The 24,224-nt window shown below is 33.9% G+C and overlaps 1 protein-coding gene across 11 annotated transcripts in view; it reads left to right on the top strand.

Annotated features, from left to right (window-relative positions):
* The window catches only part of PCDH15 (protocadherin related 15), a 735,694-nt gene that overhangs the window by 569,652 nt on the left and 141,818 nt on the right, over positions 1-24,224 (top strand). For all 11 annotated transcript variants that reach the window (XR_014253086.1, XM_082423601.1, XM_082423610.1 and 8 more), the window contains 2 exons: positions 16,074-16,214; positions 17,929-18,041. Coding sequence is in view for 10 of the 11 variants with exons in the window: in XM_082423601.1 (XP_082279727.1) it covers positions 16,074-16,214; positions 17,929-18,041 (254 nt within the window). In the remaining variant the exon portion in view is untranslated. The remainder of the gene's footprint in view (positions 1-16,073; positions 16,215-17,928; positions 18,042-24,224) is intronic.

The raw sequence follows: 24,224 nt of genomic DNA, 5'->3' as shown, positions 1-24,224 counted from the left end.
ATCTTTATTCCTGTCCTGCCCCTAGGTTCATCAGAACCATTTTTTTAGATTCCATTTTTTTTATATATATGCGTTAACATACGATATTTGTTTTTCTCTTTCTGACTTACTTCACTCTGTATGACAGACTCTAGGTCCATCCACCTCACTACAAATAACTCAATTTTGTTTCTTTTTATGGCTGAGTAATATTCCATTGTATATATGTGCCACATCTTCTTTATCCATTCATCTGTCGATGAACACTTAGGTTGCTTCCATGTCCTGGCTATTGTAAATACTGCTGCAATGAACATTGTGGTACATGTCTCTCTTTGAATTATGGTTTTCTCAGGATATATGCCCAGTAGTGGGATTGCTGGGTCATATGTTAGTTCTATTTTTAGTTTTTTAAGGAACCTCCATACTGTTCTCCATAGTGGCTGTATCAATTTACATTCCCACCAACAGTGCAAGAAGGTTCCCTTTTCTCCACACTCTCTCCAGCATTTATGGTTTGTAGATTTTTTGATGATGGCCATTCTAACCGATGTGAGGTGATACCTCACTGTAGATTTGATTTGCATTTCTCCAATGATGAATGATATTGATCATCCTTTCATGTGCTTGCTGGCAATCTGAATATCTTCTTTGGAGAAATGTCTGTTTAGGTCTTCTGCCCATTTTTGGATTGGGTTGTTTTTTTCATATTCAGCTGCATGAGCTGCTTGTATATTTTGGAGATTAACCCTTTGTCAGTTGCTTCATTTGAAAATATTTTCTCCCATTCTGAGGGTTGATTTTTCTTCTTCTTTATGTTTTCCTTTGCTGTGCAAAAGCTTTTAACTTTCATTAGGTCCCATTTGTTTATTTTTGTTTTTATTTCCATTTCTCTAGGAGGTGGGTCACAAAGGATCATGCTGTGATGTATGTCAAGGAGTGTTCTGCCTATGTTTTCCTCTAAGAGTTTTATAGTGTCTGGTCTTACATTTAGGTCTTTAATCCATTTTGAGTTTATTTTTGTGTATGGTGTTAGGGAGTGTTCTAATTTCATTCTTTTACATGTAGCTGTCCAGTTTTCCCAGCACCACTTATTAAAGAGGCTGTCTCTTCTCCATTGTATATTTTTGCCTCCTTTGTCATAGATTAGTTGACCATAGGTGCGTGGGTTTATCTCTGGGCTTTCTATCCTGTACCATTGATCTGTATTTCTGTTTTTGTGCCAGTGCCATACTGTCTTGATTACTGTAGCTTTGTAGTATAGCCTGAAGTCCGGGGGCCTGATTCCTCTAGCTCCGTTTTTCTTTCTTAAGATTGCTTTGGCTAGTCGGGGTCTTTTGTGTTTCCAAATTGTAAAATTTTTGTTCTAGTTCTGTGAAAAATGCCATTGCTAGCTTGATAGGGATTGCATTGAATCTGTAGATTGCTTTTGACCTGTAGTTTTTCTTAGTCTCTTTTAAGGATACCTTAGCAGCTGGTTAAGATTCACTAAGAAGAAAAAAAAAAGAAAAAAAGAAAAAAAAAAACCCTAAGTTATTATGGCTGCAATAAACAATATAAACCACTTTACAGTAATCCCTTCTGCTAAATCATACTTAGGCAATTTTGTGAATTACACTCTTACCAAATAAATCAGATTAGTTGCTTTCAAAGACATTGGCTAAAAGAATTTTGGAAACCACATCAGGGAGAAAAATCTTTGTGTACTTGAAAACAAATTACTTAATGTTTGTGTGTAATGATAATAATAGGTTTAGTATTCCCTGGTATAATGTGATTGCCATTATTATGAAGAAAATTATGTGGGTCTGAGTAAGTAATTTCTTGATAATTACGTATTTAAGAAAAATGACTAATCCAACATATCCCCTGATATTAAGGACTTAATTATTTTGGTCCATTATAGTCTCATTGAAATTCCCTGCGTTTGCAACTTTAGAACATCTTTCATACAGATCTGCAATTACCTTCTGTAGTAATTAATTACATTCTCACCATCATAAAGTCAAAACATATTGTGTTGAACACTCACTGTAAGAATAAAAATAAAAGGTATAAAAATTGAGTAATGAATAAATAATTGAGATTTTAAGGTTTTATTTTTTATATAAATTTACTTTTATTCTGATACATAAATTTTATCAGTCTGTATAAATATGTTACTTTAGATTTTAAAAATATAATGTAAGCACCAACATGACAGGGTTTTTGTCTGTCCTGTTCCCATCATCTAGAAAAATTACCTCATTCAGAATATCACTATATCACCATATTACTATATATGTATTAAATACATGACTATTCCAGTAGCATTGTCTCATACTAATATTTATTGTTTTACACATGTCAAATTTAGTAGATAAAATGGCATCACAAAGTTGAAATCATGCCTTTCACATTTTGAAAACCATACAATATTTAAATAAGTCACATACTACCTCAAATCATATTTGGGAAGAAGCCTAATACATGAACAAACAAATTAATTAATTCATTTATTAATATGTGTCATAAATCATTTCCTTCCTGAGGGCAATTAAGGTTGGCAGACATCTCCAGAGTCCCTTAGAGCTATTGAATAATGTCACTAGTGCCGGCATCTGTGTGTAACTAGGAAAAATGATATTGTACAGCAGTTACTTAACTTTTTTAAACCTCATTTCCATATAAGAATAATAAGACCATTTCACTGGATTAGTACCCAGGTTTAATGGAGAATGAAAGCACTTAGCCAATGCTAGGCACATAGATATTAATTAATATCTCCTCCTCCTCATCCTTGCTTTCAGGGTGATGGCAAACATGCCTAACTTTGCATCCGGTTTGGTACAAGACTTATATACTCATCATGTGTAAACTTTAGGATGTCAATGTCTGCACTCATGAAGTAATTCTGGTGTCACCTATGACACTATAAAATTTGAGAATAAAGTTTTCATAAAAACACCATACTACTAAGGTCTTTACAATCCCCCCAAATAAATATGTACATATTTTAATAAAGTTCTTTTCCCAAATTAGTAAGGTATTTTATTTAAATAGACATCTTTAATTTATTTCACTTCATAATGATACATATCTACTTTTATCTTTTTTTTTTCTCTGACTTCAAAGCTCTTCCTTTATTTATTTGTTGAAAGTGACCTGAATGAAGGAAGCCCTACTTTGCTTTCTTATTAGGAATGTTTTGGGGAAAATAACCAAAGAATGATTGCAACATGTTTTGCAAAGTAAAATATGCTAGTGAAGAACTGAGAGTATCGACCTGCTCCACAGGAATTGTGCACATGATGAACTTTTAGATTCACTAAACCAGTTTCTCTGTTGTGTAATTCCTCCTCCTGTCACTGGCCTAAATATGCAGTGTCATCTATTATGTATGGTAACCTTTGTAGCTAGTTCTAATTCTACTGCTACTCAGATAAATTATGTTTAAAATTGAAGTCAGTAATTTTTTTTTTGGCTGCTTTGGGGCTTCATTGCTGCGCGTGGGCTTTCTCTAGTTGCAGCGAGTGGGGACTATTCTTCATTGCGGTGGCTTCTCTTGTGGAGCACGAGCTCTAGGTACTCGGGGATCAGTAGTTGAAGCACGCGGGCTTAGTAGTTGTGGTGCGCAGGCTCTAGATTGCAGGCTCAGTAGTTGTGTGGCACGGGCTTAGATCCATGGCATGTGGCATATCCGGGACCAGGGATCAAACCCATGTCCCCTGCATTGGCAGGTGGAATCTTTTTTTTTTTTTAAACATCTTCATCGGAGTATACCTGCTTTACAGTGTTGTATTAGTTTCTGCTGTATAAAAAAGTGAATCAGCTATATGCATACATATATCCCCATATCCCCTCCCTCTTGCGTCTGCCTCCCACCCTCCTTACCCCACCCCTCTGGGTGGTCGCAAAGCACCGAGCTGCTCTCCCTGTGCCATGCAGCTGCTTCCCACTAGCTATCTATTTTACAGTTGGTAGTGTATAGATGTAAATGCTACTCTTTCACTTTGTCTCAGCTTAACCTTCCCCCTCCCCGTATCCTCAAGTCCATTCTCTACGTCTGGGTCTTTATTGCTGTCCTGCCCAAAGGTTCATCAGAACCATTTTTTTTTTTTTTTTAGATTGCATATATATGTGTTGGCATATGGTATTTCTTTGGGTCTTTCTGACTTACTTCACTCTGTATGACAGACGCTAGGTCCAGCCACCTCACTACAAATAACTCAATTCTGTTTCTTTTTATGGCTGAGTAATATTCCATTGTATATATGTGCCACATCTTTATCCATTCATCTGTCTATGGACACTTAGGTTGTTTCCATGTCCAGGCTATTGTAAATACTGCTGCAATGAACATTGTGGTACATGACTCTTTTTGAAATATGGTTTTCTCAGGGTATATGCCCAGTAGTGGGATTGCTGGGTCATATGTTAGTTCTGTTTTTAGTTTTTTAAGGAACCTCCATACTGTTCTCCATAGTGGCTGTACCAATTTACATTTCCACCGACCCAACAGTGCAAGAGGATACTCTTTTCTCCACACTCTCTCCAGCATTTATGGTTTGTAGATTTTTTGATGATGGCCATTCTGACCAGTGGGAGGTGATACCTCATTGTAGTTTTGATTTGCATTTCTCTAATGATTAGTGATGTTAAGCATCTTTTCATGTGTTTGTTGGCAATCTGTATATCTTCTTTGGAGAAATGTCTATTTAGGTCTTCTGCCCATTTTTGGATTGGGTTGTTTGTTTTTTACATATTGAGCTGCATGAGCTGCTTGTATATTTTGGAGATTAACCCTTTGTCCATTGCTTCATTTGCAAATATTTTCTCCCACTCTGAGGGGTGTCTTTTCGTCTTGTTTATGGTTTCCTTTGCTGTGCAAAAGCTTTTAACTTTCATTAGGTCCCATTTGTTTATTTTTGTTTTTATTTCCATTTCTCTAGGAGGTGGGTCAGAAAGGATCTTGCTGTGATGTATGTCATAGAGTGTTCTGCCTATGTTTTCCTCTAGGAGTTCTATAGTGTCTAGCCTTACATTTAGGTCTTCAATCCATTTTGAGTTTATTTTTGTGTATGGTGTTAGGGAGTGTTCTAATTTCATTCTTTTACATGTAGCTGTCCAGTTTTCCCAGCACCACTTATTGAAGAGGCTGTCTTTTCTCCACTGTATATTCTTGCCTCCTTTATCAAAGATAAGATGACCATTGCAGAGGCTGTCTTTTCTCCATTGGATACTCTTGCCTCCTTTATCAAAGATAAAATGACCGTAGGTGCGTGGGTTTATCTCTAGGCTTTCTATCCTGTTCCATTGATCTATATTTCTGTTTTTGTGCCAGTGCCATACTGTCTTGATTACTGTAGCTTTGTAGTATAGTCTGAAATCCAGGCACCTGATTCCTCCAGCTCCATTTTTCTTTCTCAAGATGGCTTTGGCTATTCGGGGTCTTTTGTGTTTCCATACAAATTGTGAAATTCTTTGTTCTAGTTCTGTGAAAAATGCCATTGGTAGTTTGATAGGGATTGCATTGAATATGTAGATTGCTTTGGATAGTATAGTCATTTGCACAATGTTGATTCTTCCAATCTAAGAACATGGTATTTCTCTCCATCTGTTTGTATCATCCTTAATTTCTTTCATCAGTGTCTTATAGTTTTCTGCACACAGGTCTTTTGTCGCCTTAGGTAGGTTTATTCCTAGGTATTTTATTCTTTTCCTTGCAATGGTAAATGGGATTGTTTCCTTAATTTCTCATTCAGATTTTTCATCATTAGTGTATAGGCATGCAAGAGATTTCTGTGCATTAATGTTGTATCCTGCTACTCTACCAAATTCACTGATTAGATCTAGTAGTTTTCTGGTAGCATCTTTAGGATTCTCTATGTATAGTATCATGTCATCTGCAAACATTGACAGTTTTACTTCTTCTTTTCTGATTAGGATTCCTTTTATTCCTTTTTCTTTTCTGATTGCTGTGGCTAAAACTTCCAAAACTATGTTGAATAATAGTGGTGGGAGGGGACAACCTTGTCTCTTTCCTGATCTTAGTGGAAATCGTTTCAGGTTTTCACCATTGAGAACAATGTTGGCTGTGGGTTTGTCATATATGGCCTTATTATATTGAGGTAGGTTCCCTCTATGCCTACTTTCTGGAGAGTTTTTATCATAAATGGGTGTTGAATTCTGTCAAAAGCTTTTTCTGCATCTATTGAGATGACCATATGGTTTTTATCCTTCAGTTTGTTAATATGGTGTATCACGTTGATTGATTTGCATATATTGAAGAATCCTTGCATTCCTGGGATAAACCCCACTTGATCATGGTGTATGATCCTTTTAATGTGCTGTTGGATTCTGTTTGCTAGTATTTTGTTGAGGCTTTTTACCTCTATGTTCATCAGTGATATTGGCCTGTAGTTTTCTTTATTGGTAACATCTTAGTCTGGTTTTGGTATCAGGGTAATGGTGGCCTCGTAGAATGAGTTTCGGAGTGTTCCTCCCTCTGCTATATTTTGGAAGAGGTTGAGAAGGATAAGTGTTAGCTCTTCTCTAAATGTTTGATAGAATTCGCCTATGAAGCCATCTGGTCCTGGGCTTTAGTTTGTTGGAAGATTTTTAATCACAGTTTCAATTTCAGTGCTTGTGATTGTTCTGTTTATATTTTCTGTTTCTTCCTGGTTCAGTCTCAGAACGTTGTGCTTTCCTAAGAATTTGTCCATTTCTTCCAGGTTGTCCATTGTATTGGCATATAGTTGCTTAGAGTAATCTTACATGATCCTTTGTATTTCAGCAGTGTTAGTTATTACTTCTTTTTCATTTCTAATTCTGTTGATTTGGGTCTTTTCCCTTTTTTGCTTGATGAGTCTGGCTAATGGTTTATCAATTTTGTTTATCTTCTCAAAGAACCAGCTTTTAGTTTTATTCATCTTTGCTATCGCTTCCTTCATTTCTTTTTCATTTATTTCTGATCTGATCTTTATGATTTCTTTCCTTCTGCTAACTTTGGGGTTTTTTTGTTCTTCTTTCTCTAATTGCTTTAGGTGTAAGGTTAGGTTGTTTATTTGGGATGTTTCTTGATTCTTGAGGTAGGATTGTATAGCTATAAACTTCCCTCTTAGAACTGCTTTTGCTGAATCCCACAGGTTTTGGGTCGTTGTGTTTTCCTTGTCCTTTGTTTCTATGTATTTTTTGATTTCCTCGTTGATTTCCTCATTGAGCTCTTGGTTATTTAGTAGCGTATTGTTTAGCCTCCATGTGTTTGTAATTTTTACAGTTATTTTTCCTCTGATTGTTCTCTAGTCTCATATGTTGTGGTCGGAAAAGATACTTGATACGATTTCAGTTTTCTTAAATTTATGAAGGGTTGCTTTGTGACCCAAGATATGGTCTATCCTGGAGAATGTTCCATGAGCACTTGAGAGGAAAGTGTATTCTGTTGTTTTTTGATAGAATGTCCTATAAATATCAATTAAGTCCATCTTATTTAATGTGTCATTTAAAGCTTTTGTTTCCTTATTTATTTTCATTTTGGATGATCTGTCCACCAGTGAAAGTGGGGTGTTAAAGTCCCCTACTATTATTGTGTTACTGTCGATTTCCCCTTTTATGGCTGTTAGCATTTGCCTTATGTATTGAGGTGCTCCTATGTTGGGTGCCTAAATATTTACAATTGTTATATCTTCTTCTTGGATTGATCCCTTGATCATTACGTAGTGTCCTTCTTTGTCTCTTGTAATAGTCTTTATTTTAAAGTGTATTTTGTCTGATATGAGAATTGCTACTCCAGCTTTCTTTTGATTTCCATTTGCATGGAATATCTTTTTCCATCCCCTCACTTTCAGTCTGTATGTGTCCCTAGGTCTGAAGTGGGTCTCTTGTAGACAGCATATACATGGGTCTTGTTTTTGTATCCATTCAGCCAGTCTATGTCTTTTGCTTGGAGCATTTAATCCATTTACATTTAAGGTAATTATCAATATGTATGTTCCTATTACCATTTTCTTAATTGTTTTGGGTTTGTTATTGTAGTTCTTTTCCTTCTTTTGTGTTTCCTGCCTAGAGAAGTTACTTTAGCATTTGTTGTAAAGCTGGTTTGGTGGTGCTGAATTCTCTTAACTTTTGCTTATTTGTAAAGTTTTTAATTTCTCCGTCGAATCTGAATGAAATCTTTGAGGGGTAGAGTAATCTTGGTTGTATGTTTTTCCATTTCATCACTTTAACTATGTCCTGCCACTCCCTTCTGGCTTGCAGAGTTTCTGCTGAAAGATCAGCTGTTAACCTTATGGGGATTCCCTTATATGTTATTTGTTGCTTTTCCCTTTCTGCTTTCAATATTTTTCTTTGTATTTAATTTTTGATAGTTTGATTAATATGTGTCTCAGTGTGTTTCTCTTTGGGTTTATCCTGTATGGTACTCTCTGTGCTTTCTGGACTTGATGGACTATTTCCTTTCCCATGTTAGGGAAGTTTTTGACTATAATCTCTTCAAATATTTTCTCAGACACTTTCTTTTTCTCTTCTTCTTCTGGGACCCCTATAGTTCGAATGTTGGTGCGTTTAATGTTTTCCCCGATGTCTCTGAGAGTGTCCTCAATTCTTTTCATTCTTTTTTTCTTTATTCTGCTCCCTAGCAGTTTTTTCCACCTTTTCATATTCCAGCTCACTTATCGGTTCTTCTGCCTCAGTTAATCTGTTACTGATTCCTTCTAGAGTATTTTTTAATTTCAGTAATTGTGTTGTTCATCACTGTTTGTTTGCTCTTTAGTTCTTCTAGAGCCTTGTTAAATGTTTTTTGTATTTTCTCCATTCTGTTTCCGAGATTTTGGATCATCTTTACTATCCTTACTCTGAATTCTTTTTCAGGTAGGTTGCCTATTTCATCTTCATTTATTTGGTCTTGTAAGTTTTTACCTTGCTCCTTCATTTGTAACAAATTTATTTGTCATTTCATTTTTTGTTGTTGTTGGTTGGTGCTGTATTCCTGTCTTACTGGTTGTTTGGCCTGAGACATCCAGCACTGTAATTTTCAGGCATTTGGATAGAGCTGGGTCTTGATGCTGAGATGAGGACCTCCAGTAGGCCTCACTCCAATTGATATTCCCTGGGGTCTGAAGTTCTCTGTTAGTCCAGCGGTTTGGACTCTGAACTCCCACCACAGGAGCTCGGGCCCGACCTCCGGCCTGGGAAGCATGATCCCACAAGCCGTTTGCTGGGGATTCCTCCCATCCCCTTGAGTGTCCATGGTCCCTCACTGGTTGGCAGGCAGATTCTTATCCACTGCGCCACCAAGGAAGTCCCTTGAAAAGACATCATAGAGGCTTGAGGTGTAGGTCTGCCTCCTCAGTTCTTCGTGGCCAGCCAATTAGCTGTGCCTTCCCTGTTCTCAGTTTTATAAGTCAGAGAGTCCAGGTAAGATGGTAAATGCACAAAATAATCCACCTTGCTACTCTAAACGGCTGCTAAACCTGCAGGAAGTGCTGGGCGGCTACTTTTCTCTTTTTGAGTTTAAGATAAATTGTCCAAAATCTTCACACATAAATTAAATATTAGTTTTCCATTTTAATACTCAAATTACATGCCAGATTGGACTCCACATATAACACAATTGCCACAATCTTATAAATCGAATACATTTTAAAGCACATCAGATTTTCATGTGTAAGCACCTACACAGTGAGGTATAAAGTCCACTTGACTATAAATCTGAAGGTCTTTGCTCTAGTTCTCAAACCTTTATTTGGTAATGCTCATGTTTCTCCTTTATAGCTCTTATCAGAAATGTTAGTAGTTTATTATGTTTATCTGTGTACCTTCTGTCTCCCCCATCTGACTGATTATGAGGCCCTAAGTATAAAAGCACTATCTCTAATTATTGGCCTGTGATCATGAGAGATGAATATGAGTAGCTATGGATAAGTATCTATGAACATATATTGGTAGGTATTAAACTGAAAACTTGCCAACAATTTAGCCACATTCTGAGGTAAGTAAATTCTTAGAGGTCCTCTAAACCATATAGAAAATTACCTATGTAGCTATGATTCTTGCAATTACCAAACGTATACTCAGAAATCTCAATCTTGTTCAACATTAGTTTAACCCACTATGTAACTCTGATTTTACACCTTGTATAGTGTAGTTGGTGTAAGAAAACATCTATATCCTATTAATATAGATTACATGAGGATTAATTTATTAGAAAAATCCAGAGGATTAAGTCATTATTTTAAAGGATTGACGTAACAACAGAATGTATTAGATATAATTAGGGAAGTAGCATAGAATAGAAGGACAGAGGCTGAGAAGTAGGAGAGAGATAGTACATAATATTCAGCCAGTCCAGAAAAAAAGGGAAGGACTTTCCTAATGATACATGGTTTTATTTCTCCAAAACTTTTCTCAGGAATCTTTTTGAAAGACTCTTTATTCTAGTACATAATATTCAGCCAGTCCAGAAAAAAAGGGAAGGACTTTCCTAATGATACATGGTTTTATTTCTCCAAAACTTTTCTCAGGAATCTTTTTGAAAGACTATTTATTCTCCTTCAATCTTCTACTTGTTTGGAACTCTGTTTTCATAAGTTCTATTATCATCTCTTTTGTGAAAGCTCTTCCCCAACAAAAGTCACTGATGCAATTTTTCTTTCTTCTTTGTTCCTAAAAACTACACATGGAGCCACTGCAAACAGGAACACAGGATATATACATTTTTAGCAGGGGGTTTTAGCAGGGAAGGCCAGGGGTTACACAGGCAGCCATTCCCATCATATCTGTATATGTGATCCCCCCTAGAGTTGTTTATCCTGGCAGCTCAGCCCAGGATCCACATATACATGAGCACTGCTTGTATTATACGTATTTACTTAACAAGTTATTGCTGACCTCTTAAATAATACCAAGCCAAAATAAGTGTCTTCTCTAATGGAGCTCACAGTCAAGGAACAGAGATAGGCTACAAACCCACAGACAAGTAAATATGGAACATAAATTCACATAAGGATACATACTATAAAGGAAATAAAATAAGATTTGACTCAGATTGGTTTATGGGTGGGTATAGGCAAAAGAGGTATCATTTGAGACCTGGATGCCAGAAGGAACTAGCCACACACAAGAGTATTGCAGGAAGAACAAACAGCAGATGGAAAAGTGCTGAGGTAGGAGTGAGCTTGGTGTTTTATAAGGCCAATCTGGCTGAATTATTGTTAATGTATACCAGGAAGGAGGTTATATAAGATGAACTCCTCACCTAGGCTGTGAGTTTGTTCATCTGTGTACTCTCAGGACTCAGCAGTGTCCATTTAATGTGTTGAATGAATAAACAAATAGATGAATGAATGAATGAATCCCACATATAGTGAATTAACCTTTGTACTATAAAACATGAGTAAAATGATAAATGTTAGAGAATAAATAATCTATAAAATTTTCAATTGCCAGTATTTTATACAATTTATACATCTCTCTCTTAAAAATATGCCATATATGAAATAAATGTATAATGACTTAGTTTTATAATTCTATTTTTTTAACTGAGTTAAATATTTTTTATCTAATGGCAAACAAAAAGTCCTTTGGAATTTGTTCTAAATTGTGGTTAATTTCAATTAACCAAATTAAGGTTAATTAACTTATTAACCTTAACTTGATGCCAAGTTAAGGTTTTCAGCACCCCTTGAATGATTAAGCTGCCAGTCATATCATGTTTCTATTTTGAACATTTCGTTTAGGGAAATATATCCCTCTAAAAGTGAGTGTGTCACTTATTTGAAAACTCAGGGAAAGTATCGAAGAATATTTTGGTGAATGGAAGTTGACATTAAGAAGAATTCCTGTGCCAGCACCTCATTAATCTTTTAAAATGATAGTTATCTGAAGTAACGCTTGCTCCAATAATGAGGTCAGCTGGATTTATAGAAATATCTGTCAAAATGAGGAGGCTTCAAAAAAGCTGTCGTGCTGTGCTTCTCACATGTCCTCAGTTTCCATAAAAATTTAAAGAAGAAACTCATTGTACTTACCCATCAAAAGACTCCAGGAGGCATAATGATAGGAAACTCTATTTTTGCCACCACTGCCTGATGAGAAGAGAATCTTTGCAGACAATTTCATCACTTTACTATTAAATTAATATTTATGTCTTGGTTAATTCTATCTTCATTTCTTGCCTTTGTTAATGCCTCTTCATAGTGGCTAGGTAAATAGAGCAAAATTCCAAAATAGCTTAAATAGTCTTCCTTTTTATGTGATATTACATGTATTATGGGATTACCTACTAATGTGTCATAAATTGTGTTGGATCAAAGTCCATTTTATAGTCTCCTTGTGAAATTTTACATGTCCTGAAGTGGCAAAATACATTTTACCACGTGGGATTAAAATATCTGTACTAAGAAAGAGATGTGATTTAGCCATTGAACTAAAGAATAAAATAAAATGGATTCCACTAAGTGGATATCAAAGTATTTTTTTCCTTGATGGTGACCTAAAACAATCAGATAATTTGTTTTATTCTCTTGAATCCACAGTTTGAGTACATTTCCTAAACAACTATGGTAGGTTAAAAGGGCATGGAGAAAAGATATAAAAGCAAGAAAAAAATACCTAAGATGATACAAAAACAATTAGAAATATCTATCCTAATAAAGCGAGGCTCAGGAGTAAAACATTGGTCTTCAAAACTATGAAGAATTTTATTCCCCTGAAAAAACGAAAACACTATGTTTCATCACTGCTGAGGAAAAAATGAGGTTAGGTTTTAGCAAGTGCTTCAAAGAGGAAGAGCCTGTAGTGTCTGAAGATAGGAAGCTAACTAATGACCTCCCAAGATTTCTTTGGTCCTAAATAAAGACAAATAAATTTTGCTGATCAGAGTTGTAGCACCAAGGAGTCATTTGCTCATCATTTATAAATTAAACCACAGCCTAGTTTTAGTTTAGTATGAACTTTAAGACAGCAATTTTTGTAAACTACTTTTAGTGTTACTATTAGATTGATTTTGTGAAAATTTGGAAATGCTATAGAAAAGGAGTCTATTGCCATAGTAATAAAAATTTTAAAGACTGACTTTTTTTTTGTAAAAAGATAGCTCTTTTTTCAATATTGAAGGTCCAAAATGTCCCTCTTAATACACTTATAAATACATATATGTAAAGATAAAATATAATCTATATACTATATTATCATAAATTGAAGTAGAAAGTAATGATTAAATATTTCATCTCAATTTTAAGTATGTTTTTATAGATTAGTTTACTTTAAAAAATAAATATGATTAACTAATATATTCAACTGGAAGAAATATCAACTTATTGGAAATATATAAGAGTAAAGAAATATCACTCTATTTCTAGTACAATTTAAAATAAAAGACCAAATATTTGGTAAATTTTTATTATCTAAATGGTAATTTGAATATTTATATGTCATCTCATAATTATCAAAATGTATAATTTATAAGCTCAGTAGACTATTTTTAAAAATATAGTGAATGAATTTTGTACATTATAATACTGTGATCATATCTATTAAATTTTTAATATGATCAGGTATTAAATAATGTTTAATAAATAGTAATGATAAATAATTTTAAGAGATAAAGCTTGTGATGATCTTTTTTTTTAGTTGTGTCATACATCTGGATTGCACATTTTCCAGATTAAAGCCATAATAATTTTAATTTTTATGAATTTATAAAAACCATGCATTTGACCTGATTCATGTTGTAAATGTCCCAGGAACAATGTGAGGCAAGTTAATTGAAGCTGTTTCCCAAAGCCAGTTACCTTCACGTATTACATAGCTTAATTATTTAACTATAAAAGCAAGACTATTTTTTTAAAGACTTTGGAAAGAAAATTAGGAAGGGAGGGAAGGAAACAGGGAGGAAAAGGGAGAGGAAGGGGAAAATGGAGGAAGAGAAGGAGGGTGGGAGGAAGAGAAAGAGGGTGGGAGAAGAGAGGGAGGGTAGGAGAAGAGAAGGAGGGTGGGAGGGAAAGAAAGAGGAAAAAATTTTTGAATATATTCAAAAGAACATCTAAATCAAGGTATTTAGTTGTATCGTGTTATATGAAATAAAATGTGGTGCCTCGATAACAAGGGTGATGGAAGAAACAATTAAAATGTCTTTTGTGGGCTAACAATGTCATCTCAGGGCCACTTTTTTTTATGTGCTAGCAATCTGTAGAATAACAAATCAGAATAAAAAGCTTACTGATGTAGCTAAATATAATGTAAATGTTCTTATACATACAATCTTATCTGTAACAATCCTCCAAGAAGATTATAGCAAAGTGTTTTAGGCATCTACAAGATAACACTCTGCAACACCAAAACATTTTTCTCTTTTATCAGTTAAAGGTATAATTCCAAATATATCATTAATACCTTGGTGTTATCAAAGACAACATGCTAAGTGTAACTGACATATTCTAAGTTTCTTTAAGTTTCTTGATAACTGATTCATGATAGTCATAAAAATTTTAATTCTGTACTACAGACTGAATGGGTATTGATGCCAGCAGAACCTGAAAATTTGTTCTTGAAATGGTTTTTGCTGTAGTTTTGCTCTAGTGACAAAAGAGCCAAAAATTTAAATTTAGGATTTATGAACAAATAAGAGACACTTAAAGGCATGGAACTTGAGCAGAGGTAGAGAAGACAAAAGTGCCTGTGACAGAGCCTTGGGAAACTCCAAGAAGATTGGGAACAAGCAGAGTCTGACCCGGAGCTTCCAGATAGGAAGAAGGAAAGGCAAAAGAGTGAAAAGAGTTACATAAAGTATTCAAGGAAGTAGTGGTAAACTGAGGTGTCATGAATGAAAGGACTGGACTTACAGATAATAATTAGGGAATTATACAAGTCCTGAAGGCTAACATATTTGTCCTATAGCCCAAATGTGACTCAGGAACAAACAAGAAGCAACACATTCTGTTCAAGGACAGTCATGAAGAAACTCAACAACACAGAGAGCAATGTTCTCAGAACCATCCTTCCCCAAAGCACCATTAACCAATTCAGGCTATGGCCATAACATGGGGGTAATATCCTGCTTCTCCCACATCAGAATAGTGTCAAATAGAGGTGTTCTTCTCTAAAGAGTTTTGTGGTATAATATAGTGTCTGTTAGGGTTTGAGATCAAACTCAACCACATACTAGCTCTGAGTCTGAGGTGTTTATTTTGTTGTACTTCTAGGACTGACTTCAGAGACTTACAGGCCTTAAGATTAGAGTGCCCACCCCAGTGTCACCCTATATAATTAAAAATAAAACCAATCTTACCCCTAATATAAGTGAGGATGTTCAATAAATTTTGACTGTTCTCATTATAGTCTCCATTTCAAAATTATCAAATGCTAATTTTTCTTTAAAAATGAATTTTTTGTTTGCTAGTCCAACTTATCTTGGTGTATGTCTGGGACATTTCAACATTTTTAAACTCCCTATAAGCTTCAAGTTCATTAACTAAAAAATGTGTGGTAGACTATATATGTATCATTTTTAGTATGGTTCTCACACATAATAAGCTTTCAACAAATGTTAACTATCATTATTTTACTGTTATTACTATCAACATTAGTAGTAATGTTATCCTAAAGGATTGTGGTGAGAATTTATTTATTTATGAAAAAACCTAGCCTGGTAAACAGCACAGAACAGATGGTAAATAATGTTTCCTTTACTTCCATACCTACTCCTCCACTTTACCTCAATCCTCCACACTTTATCTTCTCTGAGTATCACAGAGTTCAAATGAGTATAATAAAGAAAATAACTTATAATGGTCTCAGAATATAAAATATTAAACACAGTGTTCAAGGAAGAAGGTGAGATTCATATAATTAAAGAAATGTGGAAGGGAAGACACCCGAGGAAAGCACTGATTTATTCTTTCACATAAATGATTTTAAATAACATGTAGTAAAGACACTTCACTGATTCAGATTGTTATTCTAAAGAAATAAAGATTCTGCTACATTTTAAACCTGAAAGTATGAAAAGTTAAAATACGATTTTTCATTTTTAAAAGACTATTTATTTTACAAATCAATTTTATATTATCATTACCCTTTGTTTTCATTTTGTGAAATAATATATAATTTTATTTTAGGGATTACCTGCAAGTCGTGTGAGATATAGAGTAGATGATGTCCAGTTTCCTTATCCGGCCAGTATTTTTGATGTAGAAGAAGACTCTGGAAGAGTAATAACTCGAGTTAATCTTAATGAAGAACCTACAACAATTTTTAAGGTCAGCGCAGTGTTTTCTCTATGGTGTCTATTTGATGTTTAACTTTTGATTGAGAGGTTGGTTTAACAAATAACCATACATCTTTCCATTTTTCTCCTTTTTAGTATTTTAAAATTACAAAACAATACATTTTTACTGCATAGACACTTAGAAAATACAGTTAAGTAAAAGGTAAAAGAAACACTTGATATTTCACATTTTGGAGATTAAAATTTACCATTTTAATCTCTATCCTTATGATAACATTCCCTGCAAATAAAAGTATACAAATATATATTTTAAAATAACGTGATTGTATGATTGTATTATTCATACTGCTCTTTAAAATTTAGGTATATTTAAATACTATTAATGCTATTATTTAAATGGTTGTGTGATGTTCTATTGTATAAATATACTATTGTTTGGTTTTTTTTGTCCAATACCCTGTTGTTGGATAATTAGTCGTTTCCAATTTTTGCTAAAACCACCTTTGCTGCCGTGAAACTCCTTGTGCAGATATTATTTGCCACTTGCTATTTTTTTTTCCTCAAGATAAGTACCTAGAGGCAATTGTTGGTTCAAGTTTATGTACTCTTGATATGTTATACTTTTAGAAAATTTGAAATAATACTGCCCTTCACTATTATCATAAGTAATCCATTTTATTAAATGTTTGACTGTTTCCATTTTCTATAATTACTTAGAAAAATTTTTGTCCCTGGGAATAAAGCCTTTGACCATACATTGGGGAAATACCGTCACCAGTTAACCCTGTGAATATCAATGAACACTCTGTTAATTGTATCTCCGTTTGAAATAATTATTCTTTTTGTAAAGTATTAACCCAAAGGTAGATTGTGGCTCTCAGGATGACCCTTGGTTGTGGTTACGTGATCTGGGTTGAATTAGTTTAAATTAGTCACCTGCAGCTTCCAAAATTATATACAATCTAGAGAAACACATAGTTTTGAAACTTAACATTTCTTAAAAGAAACTTTAGAATTCTTCTTGACATAATATAGGTTATCAAAGAAAATGATCAATTATAAAAGCTATTTTAGTAATAAATAATATATAGAGATTACATCTTAAGACTAAAGCTTTTCTTTAGTTTGCATCATTTGAACATTTTCTATTCTCCAGTATGAACTTGATTTTATATAATTTAATTGTTTTTAAGAGAGTGTATATCAAAGTGTGTTAATCTATAAAGATTTCCAATTTTATCCTCCAGAGTGAAGTATTTCTGCCCTATGATCTTGCAGACAATTAATTCACTGGAAAAATTAATTTCTTTTTATTAGCAAGCTAATTAGCTTTTTGCTATCCATAAATTTAACGCTTTTGAAATAAGTGTTGGCACTTATAAAGTTTCATGTTTTTACTGTAGACAGTAGTGGGATTGTGAAAGAGAAAAGAGTTTATAATTGGAGAGATGTAGTATCAGATACCTGTTTTACCGGTAGTTTTTTTTTTTTTTTTATCATAGAGTTATTAACTGAGCTTCTTTGAGTTTCCTCACCTGGCAAATGGAAATAATAATATCTACCTGGTGGGATTGTTATGAATATCCTAGCACAGTCTCTGCTACCCGGTAGGCAATGAGGAAATGATCACTACTCCCCCTTTTGGAAACAGGCAGTCCAATAATTAAAAACATTCATAGAAACATGATGCTTTTATTTTCTTCTTTTAAATCATCTTTAACTTGAATATTTTTTTACTTTCTAAGTTGGTGGTTGTTGCTTTTGACGATGGTGAGCCTGTGATGTCCAGCAGTGCCACTGTGAAAATTCTTGTCTTACATCCTGGAGAAATCCCACGCTTCACACAAGAGGAATACAGGTATTGATTCCTATCAGGTTTTGTAACATATGAAGGTTTTTATTTTGTTGTTTTTTTTTTTTCTTTTGGTCTCTCAAAATTGATGTGATATGAATTTTCCAGTGAAGCAGGCTTCTAATTCTAGTTTAAGCTTTTTTAAATTAACATAACATTATATTTATTTTAAAAGTTAATATGGTTAAAATGACAATTTAGTGTAAAATATCAGTTTTAGTAATGCTTTGATGAATAATGGATCCTTTAAAAATACTTTAAGCTAGGTTTGAAAAATACAACATTATGTTTGGGGGTTTAAATTGCAACTGATTAATGATCTCAATGGTATGAAGTAGACATTTAGTTTCTTGTTACTTCCAGATACATTATGTCATTTAATTTTGAGGTGTACCTGAAATGATATTTCCTTATAATCAGTGACAGAGAGAGAGTTTATGTTTATGTGTATAATATATATTTGAGCTGTAAAGTTAGTATATATACCATCTTAGGTTAGGCTGTCATAACAAAATTCAAGGACTAGGTGGCTTAAACAACAGACATTCATTTTCTCACAGCTCTGGAGGCTGGAAGTCCAAGATCAGGCTTTCAGCATGGTCAGGTTCTGGTGAGAGGTCTCTTCCTGACTTGCGGACTGCTGCCTTCTCGCTATAACCTGACACAAAGGAAAGTGAAAGAAAGCAAGCTCTCTGGTGTCTTTTCTTATAAAGGCACTAATCCCAAGATAAGGGCTCCACTTTTATGACCTCATGTAAACCTAATTACCTCCCAAGGGTCCTATCTCCAAATACCATGCCAGTGAGGATGGGCCTCAAAATATGAATTTTAGGGAACACAGTTCAGTCCATAGTGTGTGTGTGTATATTAGAAAGTGAAGAATTTATTGAAAAAATAATGAAACTAAAATCACTATATGTTCATGATTGCTTCATTATTGGATATAAGTGAAAGAATGTTTTATAATGCTCTTCTGCAAATATAGTAGAATTTTCTTTCATGATTTTTTAATCTCAATTAAGTTAAAACATTATGTACTTTTATTTGTATGTTAGGACCCATTGGAGATAGTTTTCTCACAAACATTTGAAAGAGGCTTACTATATACTGTATTTTACTATTTACTTGTTCTGGACATAGCATTAAAAGGCAACCAGTCATTACACTCCAGAGGCTCACAGCCATGTGTTGGAAACAAAGAACTATGTGAAAAATATAATATGCTATAAAAACACAATAATAGAAGCTCAGAGTACTAAGGAAGCATGTTGGAGACACACTAAACTGTATCTGAACATGATCAGCAAAGTTCTGAGCTGTTTCTTGAAGGAAAAATAGAGTTGAGCCACTCCACAAAAATGTGGAAGAATGCTCCATGTCAAAGAATCAGAATATACAGAAGTATAAATAAGGGATATGGGAGAATGTATTGAGTAACATAATATTTTACTTCCATCTATCTAAAGAAAATTGGAAGTTAAACAATTATATTAATTGAGGCTCAAGAAAAATGAAGATTTCATATAATAGAACATCTTATCATATTCTACAGTTTGGATTTTATTCTTCTCATAATTTCAAAGAACAACCTAAGAATTTTAAGCTGAAGCAGTGACTAAGATACTGAGGGAAGAACTAGGTGATGCATCTGGCAACATCTACCACATTAAACCAAGAAGTTTTCACCTTTCATAAAAAGCTGTCTTGACAATATTCAAGGACTAAATTAAATTATGCAATATCATTATAAGAAAATGCTATACAACACATATGTAAACCATTGAGATGTAAAATATATTTAAAACAATAAGAATTCTTGGTCAATCTGTGTTAAAGGTCATTTTCTTCCTTATGTCCATTACCTATTTTCTTTCCTTTTGTGTTGACTTGATAATCTGTGGACTCCAATTCTTTGCTATGGGACATACAGTTTTCTGTTTTTTTGATAACTTCCTTGAACGTGTTTATTTCGATCTTCTCAAGAACCAAGATGGATGTAAACTCACTTGTGTTTCTCACCAACTTGTCTAGATCAAATTCTTACAAAAATTGTACCCATTATTTGAGGTGGATTCAAAAATCCCTCAGCTTCAACCCAACAAAATTCCCACCTTTGTTCCCTTAAACTTCTCACCCCAAGTCTAGTCATTCCTTGGAAGTCCCCAAAGAAGAAAAAAGTGGTGTCCTGCATAACACTTTCCATTTAAATAAACTCAAGAAATGATGTCCCTTTTTTTCTGTGCTTTCATTTGAAGCCCTTTCCTTAGCAATAGACATTTGCCTCCAGACCTCTTTATCACAGTGCTTGTTAACTCTTTTAGCTAAAATATTGTGGCGTTAAGGCCAAAGTCATGGATCTCATTGGGGCATTGCTCATTTAGATTTCTTTTTTTAAGTGTCTTTATTTAATGTAACTTTTTAAAAATAAAGATGTTTTGTTCAATGAATAATTTACCATTTCTTATATTCTCTGCATAGAACTACTAACTGCAAATAGATTCTATTAATAAAGTTGTTAACTTAGAGAAGAAAAAAGCTAGCCAATTATTTGGTGCTAAAATTAAAAGCAGTCACATGAGCACAGGTGGAAGAATTTTTTGACCTTGTGGAAGCACATTTCTAACAATTGCAAACAGCACCCTTGACTATCCAAGTTCATTTGTTATTCAGGCACATAAAGGCATTTGGGTAATCTTGTTGCATCCTACAGTTTATGAAGAAAATCCTACGTAAGAATCAGTATAACTGCCATAACGGACTTAGTAGTACTTAGATACTGACCAGCATTTTTCTGTTTTCTATCAGACAACCAGAAAACTTAGATAATACAAAAGTCACGTAAAATATTGATAGAAGACACTGCTTTATGAATAAATGTAAATTATTGAACTTAAATAAATTTGATGTAAAACATGGAAAGAACTATTAAAAAAAAAAAAAGAAACCTAAGACTGATGATTATCTTCTTCATCAATCATCTCTCCATTCTTTTGAAGACTTTTGGAAAAGTGCAGAGCAGAGAGTGCCTGGATGTCTCCTAAATCCTTTCCTCTTCCTCCTGGGCATACAGCTAGAGTACTTTTCCTAGCCTCACTTGCTCAGTGGAACCCTGTGACTGAGTTCTGGCCAATAAAATGTGGAACAGTATGGTCTGCACCATTTCTTGGCCTGACTTAACCTTTTCCCCTTGAATGGGTGAAATGGAAAAAATACCCAGGGAACCTTGGAACCTGTATGTTGACAATTGTGGAAATAAAAGATAAAAAGGGGCCTAGGCCTCTGAATCACAGCTCGGAGGAGAGCTACCTACCTAGGAAGGCCCTCAATGAACTGTCACGTGAGCAAGAAATTTAGGGGCTTGCTTATTATATTAGCTAATAGTTACAACTAATAAAGTTGGTCAACATTGTATTAGTACAAAACAACTAATCTCATAATATATTAATCATTTTAGAAACTTTTTTCATTATATATTGCAATATTTTCCAGTTTGTCATTTTAAAAACAGTATTTGTGAAGAATATTTTTGTTCATGTTTGGTATTTGCTTTTTATATGTTCAACCAGTATCTTTGTCAAAATGCCTGCAGTGTTTCAAATTGCTATGAAGGGCAACACAGTTTCCCTCTGTAAAAGAAAGAAAGAAAGAGAGAGAGAGAGAAACAAGAAGTAAGAGGAGGAGGAGGAAGAGAAGGAGAAGAAAGAAGGAAGAAAGGGAGGAAGGGAGAAAGGTTGTTGTTAACCTCATATGTCCCCTTCCCTCTCTTATTTTTCTTTCAAATTCATTTACTGCCTCAGCTGAATGCATAAAACTTCCAGAGACGCTAAACAATCTTATTAATCCTTGATTTTCAGGATAATGCCTTGTGTTGGAATAAAGAATGGCAGAATATGCCACCCGAAAATATGTCACTTTGGCATAGGTTTATTTTGAGCTGAGAGCACTTAAAAAAACAGTAGATGCAAGAAGGGCATTCTAATCTCACCTTTTATTCCTGAAAACAGGAGATTAAAAACCCCCAGTGTGAAAGATGCCCTCCCTGTACTAGGAAAAAAGAAACATTCTTTAACGGGGAGTGAAACTCAAGATAATTCTATACAAACAGACCTTGATAAAATAATTTATATCTTCCTTTAGCCTCGTCACATAGTTTAGTTACTTTTCCACTATTGCCTCTCTTTGTTCATCCTAATATAAACGTATGTAGGTTTCACCATTTCTTTGAGTCTTCATTTCTTTATGAGGACTCCCATGCCACATGAAACTTAAATGAATGTGTATGCTTTCTCTTGTTAATCTGTTTTATGTTAGCTTAATATTTGGGCTCAGCCTAAAAAACCTAAGAAGCTGGAGATAAAACTTTACCTCCGCTACAGAATTGCTCCTGGTGGAAAAACTTCAACTTCACGTGATCAAATTTCAGGGAATCACAAAATGATAATGCAAGATTTCCGATCTTTGTAGGGTGTGGGGAGGAAGATGCTTATAGGTTACAAATAGAAAGCAGTAATCCAAGATAACTAGCATTGCAAATTGAGGTATATTTGGTTTTTACATCTTAGGAATGTCTTCATTCCAATATTGACTTTTGAATTCCTTAGGAAAAAATTAGTTTTCAACAAATAACTAAGTATTAAAGAGAGGTCCTAAAGATAAAATACCCATTTGTTTTAGAATTTTGAACCTGACCTCCCTCCCCTGGCCCAGTTATTTTTAGAATGGTCAGTCATGAAATCTTTAAATCTCAGGATAATAAGATTAGTTAGGGTAGGTTGGGCTGCTGTAAAAAGAATCCCCTAAAGTTCAATGATAAAAATACATGTGTTTTTGGCTCATGTGAGAGTGTGAAGTGAGTGTTTTAGGTTGGCAGTAGCTCTTACAGTTCCTCCATGCGGTCATTCAGGCACCCAGGCCAAGTTATGGTCTTCCATCTGTAACATTCTGTTTCAAAATAATACCAACTATTGCCATCTCAGTCCATAGAAAGGGAGCAGGGGCAGAAATCCACATCTAGGGATTTCCTAAATCAAGGGAGGAAGGAGTTACAAACTTCACATCGGCTCATATCCCATCTTGAAAATCCAGGCAAATGTTTATACTTAGCCACAAAAGAGTGGAGAAATACTTCTCCTTGCTAGGCAGCTATGTCCTAGTTCCACTTCTATTTTTGAGGAAAAAGGGAAAATGGTGTTTGTGGAGAACTAGCGTATTTAACATGTACTTTTAGACAAATTATAGATTTTAATTGCAGTAAGTCATTTTAAAATCGCTTAGTTTCTATTAAGAATATATAATGTTGGGTACATGAACCAATGATGTAATAGTATAGAAACATTTTTATTTTTAAATATGTATTGGTGAAATAGATTACATTCTTCTTAAAATCGTAAAAGAATACTTTTTTTAAATTCGAAGCAAATCTCATATGAACATTTTTGGATGTTTTAAATTATTCTAAATTATTTAAGCTTATCAAGTATTAATATTATATATTCCAAACCAAACCTTACTGGACTTCAAGCTAAAGTTAAATTATAATTTACTATTGTTGCTTTACTCTTTGGTTACAATTAACTACTTTCTCCATTTTCCTAAGAAGTCTAATTGTCTTCATCACAAAAGTAAAGCAAAAAGAAAATGAAAAAGAAACCATTATGGCAGAGTGTAAATGAGAGTCATGAGCTGTAGACTAGCTTTGTGGAGATCATCAAAAAAACTTGAGAGATGGCATTTACTATTTGATGAAACTTTTTCCAATGTACTGGTTTTACCTAGACAGGGAAACAAAATTCATTATTCTTTTTACAGAATTAAAAACATTTACATGTTGAACTACTGGTAATAACTTTGTTGCTGGAGTATAACAATTATTTTTTCTAAAATTATAAAAGTAAAAATAGCAATAAGAATTTCATAAACATCATAATAAACAGTTTAATATTTACTAAAGGAAAAACCTACTAGATTGGCAGCTAAATTTTTTTGTTTGTTTTAAGCTATGTAATTTTTATTTTTTTAAAATATTTTATTGAAGTATAGTTGATTTTAAATGTTGTGTTTCAGGTGTACAGCAAAGAGATTCAGTTATATAATATATACGTATATATGTGTATATATGTAAATATATATGTATATATTCTTTTTCAGATTCTTTTCCTTTATGGGTTATTACAAAATATTGAGTATAGT

This window comes from Balaenoptera physalus (genome assembly GCF_965194825.1).
Source record: "Balaenoptera physalus genome assembly, chromosome: 14".
Taxonomy (NCBI): domain Eukaryota; kingdom Metazoa; phylum Chordata; class Mammalia; order Artiodactyla; family Balaenopteridae; genus Balaenoptera; species Balaenoptera physalus.
Note: the sequence above shows the minus strand (reverse complement) of the source record. Positions and strands in the feature narration are given on the sequence as shown.